The sequence below is a fragment of the Tursiops truncatus genome, chromosome 10 (assembly GCF_011762595.2).
Source record: "Tursiops truncatus isolate mTurTru1 chromosome 10, mTurTru1.mat.Y, whole genome shotgun sequence".
NCBI lineage: Eukaryota > Metazoa > Chordata > Mammalia > Artiodactyla > Delphinidae > Tursiops > Tursiops truncatus.
This window is the reverse complement of record NC_047043.1, coordinates 67,323,465-67,341,854: the sequence shown is the minus strand read 5'-3', so window position 1 is coordinate 67,341,854 and position 18,390 is coordinate 67,323,465. Positions and strand designations below refer to the sequence as shown.

The window sequence follows — 18,390 nt, the reverse complement described above, 5'->3', positions numbered from 1 at the left end:
ACATGGCAGGGAGAGAGTTCATCTCTCTCGTCTCTTCTTGTAAGGTCACTAACCCCATTCTTGAGGGCTCCACTCTCGTGACCTAATTACCTCCCAAAGGTCCCACCTCCAATTACCACCACATTGGAAATTAGGGCTTCAACATATGAATTTGGGGAGGACACGAACGTTCAGTCCATAGCAGGTGCTGTTATACTCACAAGTCAGAACACTGGGGCCTGGGAGGGTAGGCAGTGCCATTTGGAAAGGAAGGCACTTTGGGCAGAGATGGCAGCAGAGCAAAGGCCAATTTGGGCCTGTTTGAGGAAATGTAAGGGATCCAAATGGCGAGAGCCTAGAATGTGCTGTGAAAGGGCAGTGAAAGTGTGAAAGGTGGTTGAAAGGTAGGTTGGGGTCAAATCACCAAGTGCCTAAAAGAGACAGATGGGGCTTCCTATGGCCCGCATAGCAGATGATAGGAGCATGGACAGAACAACAGCTGACTATGTCGGGCACTTTACATTTTATGAAGCTCTTTCCTACCATTCTTCTGCTCTGTCCTCACAATTGGTGGCATGCAGACAAGGGAGGCAAGTTTAGGATCAGGAGCCTGGGGTCCACTCCACCCAGGTACAAGTTATGTATACATGAACAAGTCACTTCACGTCTCCACGTCTCACTTTACTCATCTCTGACAACAGGTCCCAATTTTCAACACTTGAGAAAGGATTACACAAAACCACACATATGAAGATGCTGTATTTAACTTCTGGTCCTCAGTTCTTTCGTTGTAAAATTGGGACAATCCTGTCTAGTCTAATTCTGGGGACCGTGTCCGTGATTTTGTAAGCGAAGGCCGAATGGCAAAAATCTTATTACGGAGGTCAGTGAATAGTTTGTTCCTTTAGACAGATGAGGCCAGGGAAGTGAGTGTTTCTTGGTTGGTGGCCTGGGTGCCTCAGAGAAGGGGCTTTGGCTACTTTAATAGAGCCTCTTAGTATGGTCACAGTATTTAACTCATTTGGAACAGGGAGGCATAGGCACACAAACCACACGTTCTCTCAAACGGGAAAGGCGATGCGGCGCAACCACGCTGACTCATCCGAAGCCGGTCCACTTAAAGGGCCAGATCTTCCCGTGTCCCGCCTCCGCCCTACAAAATCGCCAATCAGCGAACGAGCCGCTCCGTGACGCTATCTTCTTGCGACAAAGCCGGCCGTCTGAGGCGTTTACTGGTGACGGATCCCGGGCGCAGAGGCTATGAGCCCCCGGGAGGTGCTGGGCCAGGCGGCTCGGCTGGCCTCCTCTGGTCTCCTCCTGCAGGTACTCTGCCGGGCCGTTCCCCAGCCGGGACTTACGGGGAGGTGGCCCTGGGGCCCTTGAGAGCCCATCCCGGGGCAGACCCAGCCCTGGCGTGGACCCCGCTACTACTGAGGGCTTCCGCGAGAGGCGGTGGCGGCGGCGGCCGAGAGGGGACACCTGGGCCCGGAGCTGGGAGCCTGCGTCCAGAATCCTGGCTGGGAGACTGCAAACAAACCACTTTCCTTTTGAGCTTTATTTATCCCATATGGCAGTAGGGGAAGGTTAGATCAGGTGGCAGGGGTGCCTCTGGTGCTCTAGAATCTCACATATTTTTAAGGCAAGGGTTTATTTTTTCCATGTCCCACTCCTTACCCTCAAACACTTTTTCAAACTCTGACTCGCACTGAGTTCAGAGAGACAATATGGCATGGCGAAGAACAGGGACCTGGGCTCAGACAGGCCTGGACTGGAATCTTGGTTCTACCATGTCCTTGTTGCATGACCCAGGACAAGTGACTTCACCTGCTAAGCCTCAGCTCCTCCTCAGAAAATGGGGGCAGTAAGAGTACCTAGCTCATAAGGTTGCTGTGAAGCTAGGTTGGGGTTATTCGGATAATTGCACTTAACAGTAGTATGCTCTGGCTCTTAGTATGCACTCTTCCTTAAGGCAGTGTGACCTTGGACAAGTCACTTTCCCTTCTTGGCCCAAATTTTCACGTCAGATATGGTGCATGCCAGTTGATCCAAATGGTATTGTAAAGATTCTTTTAACCTTAGAACCTGGTCATTCTAAGTCATGTGGCTCAGTTTCTCTGTGTCCCGCTCTTGACCCATTCAACCTTTCCTCACAAAAGTCCTGAATCGACCTTTCCCCTTGTTTTAGAGAGGCAGCATTTCACATAGAGGTTAGGAGAAAGCACCAGGCAGACTAGGGCTCAAGTTTGGGCCTTGCCACTTGCTAGATGCCTGCACTTGGGGAAAATCTCTTGACTTCTACAATCATCAGTTTCCTCATCTTAAATGAGAACAATAATGCAACCTCATAATGTCATTAGGGAGATTAGGTGAAATGCCTAAGTGCCTGGCATAAGTACTTAATAAATGTTAGCTAGTTTTATTATGGTAATATGAATTTTGAAAATGGTCACTGTAGGGGTGAAATGAGCCAATCTATGTAAGGCATGTAGAAGAATTCCTTGCACAAGATATGCACTTAATAAACATTAGCTAGTCATCTAACGCTAAATTAGGTGAACCCTAAGTTACTTAATTGTGTTTTTTTTTCTATTTCACAACATTAATAACTGTTTGAATTCAGTGCTTTAGCCACAGTGTTGATTGTTCAACCTTTGATGATACCTTACTACTGAGATTAGCTTCATTAAAAGAAAACAAGTCATAGGAGAAAACACACTAGACTAGGAGTCGGGTGGCCTTACCCATAAGGTCATGCTGGGTCATTTGCTTGCCATGTGGGCAAATCCCTTTGCTCCGAGTTTACTTGCTTCCCATGCATTCACCAGGTTGCTTTTAGGGGTCAGGTAATTAACAGATGTGAAAGGGCTTTTTTTTTTTTTTTAAACTGTTAAGTCCTTTACAAAGTTAAATGAAGACTGGGTTGCTAATAAGGGCCACTATACGGAGCAAATACTGGGGAGTGTGAGCAACCTCATAGCTTCATTAGCTCAAACCTTTATTCAAACCAATTAGGAGATATGGATATAGCCTAAGACATTAAGTTTCTTAGTGATAACTTTGAAGTTAACATAAATGTGTGCATGTGGTTTTTTTTTTAAATAGCTATAATCTTTAGGTTTCTTGGAGTGTTTTAATTCAGTCTTGTGTGCTTTCTCAAATTACAATGCAGACACTTGAGGTAGCTTTGCAATTACATTGTGTTCTGAAAGAATTTAAGAGCTTATTCTCTGTAACTCTGAGCCAGCCATAGTGTATTAATGCCTTTCATTTGTATGCATTTTTCAAAAATGCTTTCACTTCCACGATGTTTTTTGATCCTTGTCATCAACTCTCTGTGATAGGTAGCCTCACTTGACAGGGATGAAAACTGAGGCTTACAGAATTTAGAAGATGATGGGTTTAGCTAAATGGTGAGTTGAGACTCTCAGCTGAGTACTTTTTCCGTTAAGAGCTGCATGAATTGGCTTCAAATCTCTAAAATTGAATACAAAATTTGGTGTCTACGTACCCGCACGTTTCTAAGGAGAGGCTACCAAGCTTTCATCAGACTTTGAAAAGTTCACCTTTGACTCCATAAAGGTTAACACTGTGATACCTTAGCTTTGGAGACCTTGCTGCTCTGTGACACTTCAGGGACAGTGTTAGACTGCAATCTCCCTTTTTGGTCATACCTTCCCCCGGAGATTTTCAGACCACTGTGGTCCATTGGCATAGTTTGATTGAATTTTCCAGATTGCAACTGTTCACGTGTAACTCTGAGAGTGCTTGACACAGAAGTGATCTGTCATTTGCTCTGGAGTGCCCTTGAGTTACATCTGTGTTGCTGCCAGGATGCAGAGGGCGTGTCACTTAGTGAGGCTTGCACCCCAGCCATCATCCTCATTTGGCAGCCTCACTTAATTGCAACCTGTTTTCTCTGTCTCATGGGAAGAATTCTTTGTTCAGGTGGTTTTCTTGAATTCACAGGCTTGAAAGTCTCAGGATATATCCTTTTCAAAAGGTGATAGCTGGACTCTGTTTTCCTTTCCCCTCTATTTTATAGTATCTTATTGCAGTTGTTTGAAAGGTATTTCAGTTCCTCTCTGGCAAGTGGCAAATATTCAGTAAATAAACATAGCCTTTTCTGTTTTCTAATTGAGAAACCGAAGTTCAAAGAGATTAAATGTCATTGTCGGATCCTTAGATATAACTAGGCAAAGAAGGAGAAGTTAGATTCCATGATTCCTGGTAAATCTGCTATATTCTGCAGACTCCCACTTGCTAAGTGTGTGCTCTTTCTCAACAGGCTGGAGGGAGGGCCAGTGTGAAGCACTAACTAGAATTCCCTTTCTGCTCCCTAGAATTCCATTTCTGCTTTCTGCCTGACTGAACTTGAAGAAATTCAGTGAATCTGTCAGGGCCTCCCTCTTCTAATCAGTAAATTAGGGAGACTTCCACATGCCTTCTTGGGCTCTTTGACCATTGCATGAGAGTGCCGAGAGACCCCAAGGAATGAGATTTCAGAAGCAGTTAAAGAGAAACTCTCTGGCGAAGCTGCTGTGTGTCGTTACATTAAGAAGAGCAGCCATCTTGTGTTCTTTTCAGCAAAGTAAACCTTCCCAATATAATTTATTCTTATCTATTTTTTTTCTTTTTCTGTAGGTGTTGTTTCGATTGATCACCTTTGTCTTAAATGCATTTATTCTTCGCTTCCTGTCAAAGGAAATCGTTGGCATAGTGAATGTCAGGTAAGAAGGGGTGTACCCTGGCATTGTCCACAACTCACATCCCTAGTCGGGTTTTCTTCAAATGCTGTACCTGTGTGTCACCCTTGGATTTTAGAAGCATGGACCTTTACCAGAAGCAGAGTGTTTCAGCAGTGGGCTGAAGAGAAGCATTAGGCGATGTTGCTTTTAATGGACCCATGGTGTGTTTTCCATTAGCAGCCTCCAAATACACATTTCTCTGCCCGCTCTTCCGCTGTGCCTTAAAACCCAGGAGAGGAGTGGGAGTAATTCACTGCAAACTCCAACTCAGGTATAATCCTGTGTTCTCGTCCTGCTGACAGCAAAGGAAGCAGGAATTCTGCACATCGTGAGGATGTGCTTTGTAATTGCAGGGCTGGAACAGCCCCTTCCTTCCCTCCTCGGTGAATTTTATAATTGGAAAGTGGCAGTGGGATGAGAGCTGTGTCCTTGTCATTAGTTCCTTGGAAGCTCTTAGAAAGCCAACTTGCTTTGTCTTTTAGATTTTGTTTCTTCTCCTCTCCTCCCGTCTGTTTAAGGACACCCACACATATTCTGTCTTCACAAATGACACAAAAGTATATGAAGTGATGTGAGTGCTCAGTATAGCTCAGCTTCCCAGGTGTGTCTTCATGTCCTAGTAAACAAGACATTATGTTCCAGACAGCATTTCACATCTAATATTTACCGAACATACGCTCTTGGCTCTGTTCTCAGAGCTTAGAGAAGGGTCTCAAACTTTGATGGGCAAAGGAATCATCTGGAGAGCTTTGCAACTGGTAGGACTGAGGAGGTGCCCGGGAATCTGTACTTTGACAAGTTTTTCAGGTGATTTTGAAATAGGGACCATACTTTAAGAAATGCTCTTTTTGGAACTTCCCTGGTGGCGCAGTGGTTAAGAATTCGCCTGCCAATGCAGGGGACACGGGTTCGATCCCTGGTCTGGGAAGATCCCACGTGCCACGGAGCAACAAAGCCCATGTGCCACAACTACTGAGCCTGCACTCTAGAGCCTGCAAGCCACAAGTACTGAGCCCACGTGCCACAACTACTGAAGCCCACCCGCCCTGGAGCCTGTGCTCCACAGCAAGAGAAGCCCCTGCAATGAGAAGCCCGCGCACCACAACGAAGAGTAGCCCCAGCTGCCGCAATTAGAGAAAGCCTGCACGCAGCAACGGAGACCCAACACAGCCAAAAATAAATAAATAAATAAATTTATTAAAAAAAAAAAGAAATGTTCTTGTAAAAGCAGGAAGGAAGAGGGCCAAGGCCTCTTAGGTACTCAGACTTTAAAGCAGTTTGGGCCTCTCCCAGATTTGCAGATCCCTGCATTGACAGCCCTTGTCTGGCCTGTCCACCTGCTTAACATATAGTTCAGTCTCATTGGGACAGAAGCACTGGGTCACAGAATGGTCCCTGGACAACCTCAGGTACCTTAGCCCTGGGCCATCCTCATTCTAGCTTCATCCAATCAACTGCCTGTTGAGGAAGGGGAACTGTAGCTACTCTTTGCTAAGGTGCAGGAGGGTCCACCTAGGTAAGCCCACAAGGAGGAATGTGGGCAAGCCTTGCCCATCTGGGTTGCAGCGGCCCCAGTAGTGGTTGCCAGCCTCATTGCCTGTGTTGAGATTCTCTACTCAATAGAGCCTCAGCTTCTTTCATAGGGGTCATTAGGTCACCAGTCTCCGGGTGACCAAGAGGCCCGCTTGCTGTGTGCGGTCATATCTTGTCCTTTTTTCCTCCTTATGGTCAGAGCCACACCTCTGTATAGGCACAAAGGCTGCAGTCTTTGGGGGCCTCTGTGGCAGTTTCTGTCCTAGGCATAACTCTTATAGGCACACACTCATATGTCCCTTGTTTGGTTCCTAACTCTCCTATTGTATGGATCAGATTAGCTGGGGAGGGGGCTTCTGTAAGAAACCATTGCCCCCCACCAATCACCACCAGTGATTTATGACCAAGACTTTTCCTCCTCCCGTTTGCTAGCAAAATCCCAGAAGTTGTCTCTGTGAAAAAACTAGACATCATGTTGATTGCTGCTTTTCCTTTACAGGCTAACACTGCTTTACTCTACCACCATCTTCCTGGCCAGAGAGGCCTTCCGCAGAGCATGTCTGAGTGGCAGCACCCAGCGGGACTGGAGCCAGACCCTCAACCTCCTGTGGCTAACGTGAGTCGTGCTTTGGCCAGAGACGGTTTCATGGAGGCAAGCGTGATAAGTGTGAGAAATTAAACAGCAACACTTGCCTAAAGCTGAATAGTTTCCAGCTTGGGTTTTGCAGTGGGCTTCTGGGCCCTTGGCGTGGGACAGGAAGGGGAGAACATCTGTGTGAAGTAGCATCCCCGGCTGTTTTCTCTCCGGATGGCCAGGAGCCAGGAGGAAGCTCCGGGTAGGGGTTTCTGTGCCACGTTTCTAACCCCACTCCTACCCTCTTTGGAGGCTGTTTCTGCTATTTTGATTCCCACTGGACCTGTGCCATCTTTTTTATTCCTAACCTTTTTCCTTAGAGTGTTTTCTGCGCTTTTAACAGCCACTTATTATTTTTTGAAAGCCTTTTAAGGGTTTCTTTGTATCTCTCCTCAATTTTGTTATGTTGATTTCAGTTCTGAGCCTTTTAGAATATTCTTGAGGACCAAGTACATCAGCTAAAAATTGTAATGGCTTTTCTGCAGTTCGATCCCTGCCAGGAGGGCTAGTGATTAAAATGCTTTCCCAGTCCTGCCCTTGCATAACTCCTTATTACCTCATGGAGATGACTGTCATAAGGGCCGGTAGGTGTTTATTTTATTAGAGGAATGACTGTTAGCGACCCAGTCATATTGAAGTGCTCTCTGGTCACACCTAAAGGAATACTGTGCACTGGACTACCAGTTATTTGAGGTACAAGGACCAGCTGTATACCGTCCTTCAGTTATTCTAGTGCAAACAGCAGGCACTTCTGGGAGTTTTACTTACGAGTCATTGTAACACAGTGGATCGGAGTGCAGCCTTTGGAGTTAGATCAGGATTGGGTCCTACTTCTGCCCTGAATAGCTGTCTGTGACCTTGGCCAAATTACCCAATGCTTGTCAGCCTTAGTTTCCTCATCTTTTAAATGGGGGTAATGACAGAGTATCATTGTGAGGAGTCAGTGAGATAAAGGGGGTGAATCATATGCCTGGCATGTAGTAAGTGCCTGAATAAGTGGTAGCTTTTTTTTTTTTTTGGTAGCTATTTTTATTATGACTATATTTCTTTTCTGTTCAATGTTACTATTTTAATATATTTTTATTTTTATATTTAGCATATTAAGAGACATTTTTTCCGTTTTCTAGAGTCCCTTTGGGTGTGTTTTGGTCCGTGTTCCTGGGGTGGGCCTGGCTACAGTTGCTCGCAGTGCCCGATCCTGACGTCATCCCCCACTATGGAACTGGAGTGGTGTTGTTTGGGTTCTCGGCAGTGGTGGAACTTCTGGGAGAGCCCTTCTGGGTCTTGGCACAAGCACATATGTTTGTCAAGCTTAAGGTCAGTGCACCTTCTGCTGTGAATGAGAAATGAGAAGAATAGGAGAAAGAGTGGTGTTTAAAAAATGCTTTTATAGGAGAGAATGGTCTTTTCAGATTTGCATCTAAAAAAATATTTGGAAAAAGGTAACATGATCAGTTCAGTTCATTCACTTGAGATTTGTCAGATGAGTTTGGTTGAAGTTTACCTCTGCTACACTATTAATGAAGAACAGGTTTTGTTAATAGCGAAGTTATTAGTGTAAATAAGAATTTAAAAGGACGTTTTTCAGATTTTTCTAGTGATTCTATTTAGTTGTATACTGATATTAGCTTTTCATCTTTTAAAATATATTATTTGATACATACAAAAGAATATAGTGTGTAACATATATGTAAATCTTAAAGCATGATAATATACTGAAGGTTCATGAACCTACCACCCAACCTAAGAAGTAGAATATTATTAATACTGTGTCCAACCATATGCCCCACCCCTACCACCAGGGTAACCACTATCCCAGATTTTCTGGGATTCCTTTGCATCTTTAGTTTTTAATAATGTTTGTAAAGTGTACCCTTTACCATGAGTTTGCAGGTGATTGCTGAGAGCCTGTCAGTAATCCTCAAGAGCGTCCTGACAGCTTTTCTCGTGGTGTGTTTGCCTCACTGGGGACTGTATATTTTCTCTTTGGCCCAGGTAAGAGTTACGACTTTTAACTTTTGTATAATCTGTTTCTCCATCTGTTTTTTACTTCTTGTTTCTGTTACTCAGTGATTTACATTTACAGTATTCATGCATGTGGAGAAGGCTGGAAGCTCTAGAAAGGTGGTCTTGGCACTGCTTCTCCTCTGGCTGCCATGTCCATCCTGCTGCATACACTGACACTGCTGGTGTTTGTGGGGACCTGGTGAGGGCCACATCCGGCCTTGTTGTCAGACATAAAAACTCCTTTAGACATTCTGTGGGCAAGCCCAGCCCGTATCCAACTGATCTTTGATTGTCTGACAATCCTATGGAGGAGAGAAAAAGCAGTAAGGGGGTGGAGTGGGAATCAAATTACATGTGTGTTATTTTCCCTGGATTTCAATCAATTGTTTTCAGAATAGCAGGAAACTCTGCCAAGCCTGTTTTAAACTTAGATTGAAATCTCTCATAATTCAGAGGGTGTGAATCTAGTCATAGGAGGTACGTTTTCATTTTTAGCAATTTTGGCTTCAATTCCATCTCATTTTCTAGTTCTAGTTCATATTTCTAGTTCTATTAAAAATGTAACTACAGTACTAATGCTAATTTAAAAACTGAAAAAGATCATATAGTTATCAGACCATCTCATAGTACAAACTACTTTGTAATTTTTTCTTAATGTATTGGAAGACAAGTTAAAATTCTTAGTAATGATTTATGTGAAAATGTTTCCCATGTCCTAGGCAAAAAGTACAAATATTTCTGCGAAACATAGAAGAGCTAGATTTAAAATTATAGATTAAGAATGAGGGGCTTCCCTGGTGGCGCAGTGGTTGAGAGTCCGCCTGCCAATGCAGGGGACACGGGTTCATGCCCTGGTCCGGGAAGATCCCACATGCCGTGGAGCGGCTGGGCCCGTGAGCCATGGCCGCTGAGCCCACACGTCCGGAGCCTGTGCTCCGCAACGGGAGAGGCCACAACAGTGAGAGGCCCGCGTACCGCAAAAAAAAAAAAAAAAAAAAGAATGAGAATTGCTTCCTAAAAGTAGCTTGCTACAATTGCATATTTTAGAGAAGTTATCTCTGATTATTTTTGCCATGTTTTATTAGATCTAGAACTACAGTTCTCAACATTCATCATTGTTTGTGATGGACTCTCCCTAATAGGATAGGAGGGCAGTAGAGATGCCCAGTTATTGGTTGACTCTTCTTGGGAAAGTTACTTGCATTATGACTTTCTCATTGTCATAGTTCCCACCCAGGATACGTCATAGATCATAGGTCAGCTAGGCCAATTCTGAGTTTATTGACATCCTTATTATAAGATTTCTGAGAGCACTTCTCTGGTATATTCTCTGTCAGTCTCTGTGGGAGAGGTCTAAGAGCCAACAGCACCTCATATCAGCAGGTGAGCCCCACCTATGGTGCTGGGATTCCCCTTTCTCCAACCTGCCTCCAGGTTCCTCCTTGAACTGGCCCCTCTCCCCATGGCATCATAACTCAAATAAAAGAGTCACTGTAGAATATATAAAGAAATCTTACAACTCAACAACAAAAAGACAAACCATCCCAAAAGTGGGTCAAGGGCTTGAATAGACATTTTTCCAAAGAAGATACACAAATAAATAGCCAATAAGCACATGAAAAGATGCTCAACATCATTAGTCATTAGGCAAATGTAAATCAAAACTGCAATGAGATACCACCTTACAGCAGTTAGGATGGCAAGTATCAAAAAGATAGAAAATAACAAACACTGGTGAAGATATGGAGAAATTGGAACACTCATACATTGCTGGTGGGAATGTAATATGGTACAGCTGCTGTGGAAAACAATTTGGCAGTTCCTCAAAAAGTTAAATGTAGAAGTGCCATATGATCCAGCAATTCCACTCCTAGGTATATACCCAAAAGAACTGAAGATGGGTGTTCAAACAAAATTTTGTACATGGATGTTCATAGTAATACTATTCACAATAGCCAAAAGGTGGAAACAACCCAAATGTTCATCAGTTGATGAATGGATAAACACAATGTGGTATATCTATACAATAGAATATTATTCAGCATAAAAATGAAATACTGATACGTGCTACAACATGGATGAACCTTGAAAACATGATACTAAGTGAAAGAAGCCAGACACAAAAGGCCGCCTATTATATGTTTCCATTAATATGTTAATGTCCAGAATAGGTGAGTCTGTAGAGACAGAAAGCAGATTAGTGGTTGCCAGGGGCTGGGGGAATGGAGAGGGACTGCTTAATGGGTCCAGAATTGCCTTTTGGAGTAATGAAAAATGTTCTGGAATTAGATAATGGTGGTTATTGTACAACATTGTGAATGTAGTAAAAGCCACTGCCATTATATGCTTTAAAATGGTTAAAATGGTCAATTTATGTGACTATTTCCTCAATTAGAAAAAGGGGAAGGGATCGTGTAGTTAGGATACTCTGTAAAGAGGTTGTTGCTCTTCCCCAGGCTCTGGTCAGCAGGAAGATGGAGAGAGGCAGGGAAGGGGGCTAGAAAAGCGTGCTTGTTACAGAGGATGTTGGCATCAGGTGGTGTGGCTCCCCACAGCGCTGCTTGTGTCTTAAAGGCTTTAAGGCGTGAAAGAAGGAGAGTAGATGGTGAGTCTGTCCTCAGGCATGGATGGGCGTGGAGAGCAGAGGAGCCTACACCTGCTAAACCCAGACTCCTCTTAGTGCGTTTACTAAAGGAGCAGCCTTGGTGTTTCCAGATTGAAAGTGGGGCCTGGAGGTCCCAGTACTTCTTAAGCTAGTGTGCACTGTTCTCAGGGGCAGAGGGGATAAGGGAGCTTACGAAAAGGGGCTCTTTCGTTTTTTTTTTTTTCCCTGCGATGCCACGCAGCTTGTGGCATCTTATTGTAGTTCCCTGACCAGGGGTCGAACCTGGGTGCCCGGCATTGGAAGTGCAGAGTCCTGACCACTGGACTGCTAGGGAATTCCTGAAAAGGGTCTCTTTGGATACTCCTCCCCAACCTGCAGACAAAACCCCAGGCTGCTGCTCATGGCCAGAAGACATCTTTTTGTCCTAGATGGGAAGAGGAAGGGGTGGAGCCTCTTAGCACCCTGTCCCTCCCCATCCTGTAGTAGCTCTTGCCCTACCCATGCACTAGGCAGAAAGGAGAGCCAGCAGCTCAATTCTGCTTTTTAATCATAGTGTCACAGGTTTCTGGGGTTCATGGAAAACCCCCAGCCCTAGATGATGGACAAGTCCCTGGATACTAGCACAGCCGGAACACATGGATTCTCAAGGTGTACTGTCTAGCTGGGAGAGCCATCCCTTTGTCCAAATACGAATCTTCGGAGAACGTATCTGACATTGCTGTGGTGGTTGTCCTAGTGGATGTCTGTCATGGAACTTATGTTCTGCCTGCCTAGAAGAACTTCTGTTCTCCCAGTCAGGTGAAGTGTGACACTTTCCCTAGAGATGCTGCAGTGGAGCTGGGTCATACTCAGTAGTGCTGTTTTCCAGAGGGTGAGACATTGCTCCATAGAAAGTACAGTTAATTAAGACAGTTCTATTTCTTGACTGGCCTTTGAGGTCAGATCTATAGTTGTATCTTAATTATGCTTACATTAAAACAGTGTAATTTAAACCCATTATTTTCTTTTTTCAGCTTTTCTATACTGCAGTTCTGGTGCTCTGCTATGTTATTTATTTCACAAAGTTACTGGGCTCCCCAGAATCAGCCAAGCAACAAGTTCTTCCTGTCTCCAGAATGACAGATCTGTTACCCACTATTACGAGAAGTAGAGTAAGTAATGTATTTTGTCTGTTATCATTTTAATCACAGATGCTAGTTATCCTTGAGGGAAAGAAATGACAACTTTATTGCTTATTGTTAAAATAATAAAGATAATTTGATAACTCATGTCTATGGAGTGCTTGTTATGTGCTCAGCCAGGATTTCTAAATCTTGTCACTATTGACAGTTTGGGCCAGATAATTTTTGTTGTGGGAGCTGTCCTTTGCATTGTAGGATGTTTAGCAGCGTTCTTGATCTTTACCCACTAGATACCAGGAGGTACCACCCCCAAGTTGTAACAACCAAAAATATCTCCAGACACTGTGGAGTGTCCCCTGGGGGACAGAATTGCCCCCAGTTGAAAATCACTCTGCCAGCCCCTGTGCTGGATGATTTACATACCTTATTTAATGCTTATAACAACTCTTTGGGGATGACATTATTACTTCTATTTTAGCGTTGAGGAACTGAGGCTTAGCAACTAAATTACCTGCCCAAGGTGAGGGTCAGAGTGAGGACAGGAGCTGGAGTGGCGTGAATCCCAGCAGAGCACAGGGCTCTCACCACTGTGCTCACTCTCTCTGTTCTGCTGCGTCTCTTGGTTTTTCCCGGGACTGACCTCCAGCACAGATAGTCTGGAGGGTGCTGACAAAGCAGGGAGGGGCCCTGCAGAGTTCCTTCGCCTAGTGTCAGGCTGCTCTCTCAGGTGATCCGCTTCCCCATGTAGACCACTGAGGATTCCAGAGGCTGATGTGTGAGAGCAACTTTCAGTCCATTTGACTTTTATCTCCTGACTCTGGTGGGGTCAGTGCTAGTGTCTCTAGCCCAGGAGCCGTGCATGTGATGTCTTACCACGTCGCCTCTGCACAGATGCTCTGTGACCTTCTCCATCTGGGCTGATGCACTTTCCCTTTTTCTCGTACTTATTTGCTTGCTGGATGTGGTGCACTTAGTTGAGGGAAGGCTTCAGCTGGACTTCTCCTTATAGCTCTTTTGTGATTACTTGAAAATGTAATAAAGTATTTGGGACTTAAGTCTCAGAACTTAAGGAATCTTGTTATGCAGCTTTTCAAGAAAAACGAGAAATTATGTAGCAAAGCCAGATATGTTCTTATTTGTTATATGAGAGTTCTCCATTCTGATCAACTAGATCTTACCTTTAACCTAAATCAACATGACAATTTTTGGATACCATGGTGCCTTATCTGCAGGCTTAACAGATCAGGACTCCAGATCACTTCTCTTGCCTGGAGCTTCTGCTCCCTGCCCACAGAGCGGGTCTGAGAGTGCAGAAAAGTCCCCCTCCCTGCGCGCTCCCCAGGGCCCACCTGTACCAAGCCTGGCCAGCTTTTCATACTGGACCAGCGCCTGCAGCCAGCAGTATTTTGGAAAGGAGCGTTTTTACTGTTAATACAGGCAAAGATAGAGAGGGTAAGGAAAAGAGTCTGACAAGTGTGTACTTAACCCTGTGACGGGCTCAGAACTCCAACCTTCAGTTTCCTTATCTGTCAAATGGGCATAATAAGAATACCTCCCTCCTAAGGTGGTTGTGAGAGCCAGATGAGATGGGGCATATAAGATGCTTAACACTGTGGCCTGGCATGAGTGCACATCCATAAGTGACAGCGCATACCATCATCAGCATCCCACTGCTGCTCTGAGAGCAGGAGTAGCTCCACTCGAGCATCCTAGCCAGGCAGACGCTGATGACATTGCTGAGAGCTCAGCGGTTTCATCTGGCAATCTGTCCCGAAAGTACCCATGCTCATGTTGTCAGGACAGAAGTCTTGACCTTAAGAAGGTTGGGTGTACCTGTCACACATGATGGTGGCAGCGTTCCTGCTGACAGAACACAGCCCCTGCTGGGTGTTCTCTGGGATACAGACACGTAGGAAGGTGACTTCTTAGCCTCAGGGAGCTTCCTGTGCATTTGGGAGGCAGTAGATACAGATCTGAAGCCTGCAGGACTCTCTCCAGACCTCAGGGTCCTCACTTTTAAGGTGAGATTGTTGGTCTACACAACCTCTGAGGCCCCTCTTAAAGACTTACAGAATTCTGTGAAAGTATTTGAACTTTGACAAAGAGCCGTTATAACTGCCATTGACTGCACACTTACTCTGTGCCCGGCCTTAGGCTAAGTACTGTACTTGGACTTCTGTCCTTAATCCTCTTAGTAATCCTATGAGGTAAATACTATTGTCTCCCATTTTACAGGTGAGAAAACTGAGGTTCAGAGACATTAGGTGATGAACCCCAAATCACACAGCTGGCTTTGGACCCACTTCTCTCTAACTTCTGTCTATGGAAAAACTTTAGTCTGTGTGTTTAAATCTCTATGCTATGAAGTCTTCCAAAAGAAATTGGCTTATTGCCCAAAGTAATTATTTATTTACTTAAAGATTGGGAGATTCCAGGTAGAACAATTCATTATTCAAGTTTACTTTTTTAAAGAGAAAAGAAACGAGACAAATCTGAATGCAGTGGATGACTACACCAGCAACATGCCTAACTTGACTCTCCAGAACAGCTTTCTGCCCTGGGGGCTCCCTTCTACGAAACTGGTCAAAAAATTGCATTCACAATCAACTTGACCAAATTGGGAGATTTCTTGCCTCCTCTTATAGAATTCCATCTTCTTTTTTTTTTAATTAATTAATTTTTGGCTGCATTGGGTCTTTGTTGTTGTGTGTGGGCTTTCTCTAGTTGCGGTTAGCGGGGGCTACTCTTCATTGTGGTGCGGTGGCTTCTCTTGTTGCGGAGCACGGGCTCTAGGCGCACTTGCTTCAGTAGTCGTGGCTCACAGGCTCTAGAGCACAGGCTCAGTAGTTGTGGCACGTGGGCTTAGTTAATCTGCGACATGTGGGATCTTCCCGGACAAGGGCTCAAAACCGCGTCCCCTGCATTGGCAGGTGGATTCTTAACCACTGTGCTACCAGGGAAATCCAGAATTCTATCTTCTTTAATGTTACTTATTTAGCCTTAAAATAATGACATCTCAAATAACGGCTGCCTTTTACATCTTTTCTATTCTTTGACACTTCTGAGGGATTTAATATGAGAGATCAGCTAGCATGCAAGTAAAGCTGAGGAATTTAACATAGCAAGCATGTACTAAGCAGTATCCTGTCTTAAGCACTTTACCAGGTGCCCTGAGTGAGGTCCCTGTGCTCATAACTTGCACTGTGGTGGGGAGATAACACGTGTACTCTGCTAACTACACTGTGTGTCTAGTGTTAACAAGATAGAAGCACAGAGAAAGAACTGATGAATTCCATCTGCAAGCGTCAAGGAAGGCTTCATGGAGGAAGCTGCTTTTGAGCCAGGCCTTGACGCCTGAGCGGGCAGAGGTGAATGTGCACCTGTGGTAGAAATGAGCATTCGTGGCTGTAGGAAGGAAGAACATTTGCTCAGGGCCTGTTATGTGCCCATCACCGTGTTGGAATTGGGATTGCAGAGATGACTGGGTCCTTAGGTTGGTTGGACAGCTGGGGAGGGGAGAGGTGAGGAAGCAAAAGGGGGAAGGAGGTGACGGTGTGCTGGTCTAGAGCCGGGTAGTAATGGCCTCAGTGCTGCCAAGTGCAATTCAAGGGCAGTGGAGCCTAATGAAAGGTTTTTGAACAGTACCATGGTCTAATTGCTTGTGTTGAGAAACTTACCATCTGTTACAAATTTATCATGTCTAGTTTTCTCTCATTCAATGCTCATACCAGCTCCAGGAGATAGGACTTCTTATCCCTCTTTGTAGGTGAGAAAACTGAGGCTTAGCAAAGTTAAGTATTTTGCCCATGGCCTTCGTAGTCCGTAAGTCAGGAGCTGTAGGGAATTCCCTGGAGGTCCAGTGGTTAGGACTCTGCGCTTCCACTGCAGGGGGCACGGGTTTGATCCCTGGTTGGGGAACTAAGATCCCACATGCTGCCGTGGCCCAGCCAAAAAGAAAAAAGAAAAAAAAGGGTAAGGAATGGGACTTCCCCAGTCTCACCCCTGGGTCCAGTGGGTGAGACTCCATGCTCCCAATGCAGGGGACCTGGGTTCAATCCCTGGTTGGGGAACTAGATCTCACATGCATGCCGCAACTCAGAAGCAGCCCTCATGCCACAACGAAGATCCCTTGTGCTGCAGCTAAGACCCAGCGCAGCCAAAATAAACAACAACAACAAAAAGTGAGGAGCTGTAGTTTGAGCCCCAGTCTCTGAGCTTGAATCCAAAGCCTGAACCCTACCATGAGGAGAGAAAAGGTTGGACGAGGCAGTGGCAATCATCTATCACTTTTCAAGTGATGAGGACAGTGGAGGGTGGGTGGAAGTGGGAGCATGGACGAAACCAGGGCAGTCGATAGCCCTGGAGCGAGAGGGAGAGGAAAGAGTGCTGTGTGGGGTGTGGAGGTGATGGAGGGCAGGGGACAGGACCGTGGCCCTGGTGACTCTTGTCAGTGTGGTTAAAGATGCAGCTGGTTGGACCATTCTGAGTCAGAAGAGTTTGGGAAGTGGAAGAGTGACTCAGGTTAAAGCACAATAAGCCCCTGAGTTCTGATTCCAGACCTTCTCCAGAGGTACTGCACATCACCTTTCCCCACCTGTACCTCAGTTTCTCCATCAGTACCGGGAGGCAGTGGAATGGCTTGTTGGTCACGGGATTCTGGAGAAATTCACAGCCTGTAGACCAGCTCAGCAATACCAACCTAGCTCTTGGGGAAGAGGCCTCTTTTGACCTTCCGAAGTGGCAAATCCATTCAGAACAGAATGGTAAAAGCCCGAAGAGTGCTTCTTTTTTCCACCACTTAGCAGGTGCCTCTGAGAAGAAACCCAATCTCTGATCAGACTTCCTGCCTCTGTGTCCTTAATGAGCATTTTGGAGTTAGTAAGCAGTGTGGCTGTTCCTTCCAAACCATGGGTCCATTTAAATTGAAGGCATTAGGAGAAAGGAATGCTCAAGTATAAGCTTGAAGATCAGATGCACTGTCATGATTTCACTCTCCTAAAGAACTTTTTATTTTTATTTTTTAAAGAGCTCAGCCACCTTTCCAAATCAATTCACAGCCTAACAGCAAGTAGGCTTCACAAAAGCCTTGTGGGCCCACTGTAACTGTTCATTTCCTTTGAAAAGAGCACAGTTACTGCTTTGCAGATCACACCCCTCGCTCCCTCCAGAGGACCACCTGGCATGGAGGGGGCAGAGTGTGAGAGAGAGAAGGTGCTGTACCCAGGCTCCCCTGAAGCCAACTATGGGCGGGATCAGTGTACGAGGATGACATGGTCCACAGTGTCCCCTAGTGGTGTAGGGCGGTCTGGCGCTCTTTGTTCTGGGGAAAGGAAATGCCTAGTTTCTTTCTCACTGAGGAAAATTTCCTCCTGGACTAGAGCTACCCCTGGCATTTGGCTCCAGGTCCAATGATGCACTGAAGTCAGTGTGGTTTGGCAGGATTCAGAACTGTCCTCCAAATATGGAAGAAAGGTTCTGAAACCAAAGGGTGAGGAGATTTGAGGACTGGAAATGACTCTTGCTTTCAAAGGGTACTCTAGACTTGCCCTGTCCTAAATGGTAATGTGGACAGGGCAGTGTGGCTACAGAGCATTTTGAATTGAGATGAGCTGTAAGTGCACTCAATCAATACACACTGGATTTCAAAGAATTAATATAAAAAATATGAAATGCTTCTAGTATTTTCATGTTGCAATGATAATATTTGGGGTCAAATCAAATATATTAAAATGAATTTTACCTGTTTCTTTTCACTATTCACTGTAG

At 45.1% G+C, this 18,390-nt stretch overlaps 1 protein-coding gene across 8 annotated transcripts in view; it reads left to right on the top strand.

Annotated features, from left to right (window-relative positions):
* The first annotated feature begins 1,179 nt into the window (after positions 1-1,179).
* Positions 1,180-18,390, top strand: part of RFT1 (RFT1 glycolipid translocator homolog) — a 57,434-nt gene continuing 40,223 nt past the window's right edge. For 7 of the 8 annotated variants that reach the window (XR_012334633.1, XR_002178945.3, XR_004528575.2 and 4 more), the window contains exons 1-6: positions 1,180-1,302; positions 4,621-4,706; positions 6,757-6,873; positions 8,019-8,208; positions 8,785-8,886; positions 12,517-12,654. Coding sequence is in view for 3 of the 8 variants with exons in the window: in XM_019947686.2 (XP_019803245.1) it covers positions 1,240-1,302; positions 4,621-4,706; positions 6,757-6,873; positions 8,019-8,208; positions 8,785-8,886; positions 12,517-12,654 (696 nt within the window). In the remaining 5 variants the exon portion in view is untranslated. Of the gene's footprint in view, positions 1,303-3,320; positions 3,390-4,620; positions 4,707-6,756; positions 6,874-8,018; positions 8,209-8,784; positions 8,887-12,516; positions 12,655-18,390 lie in introns of all 8 variants that reach the window. The other variant, XM_019947687.3, reaches the window with a different exon arrangement.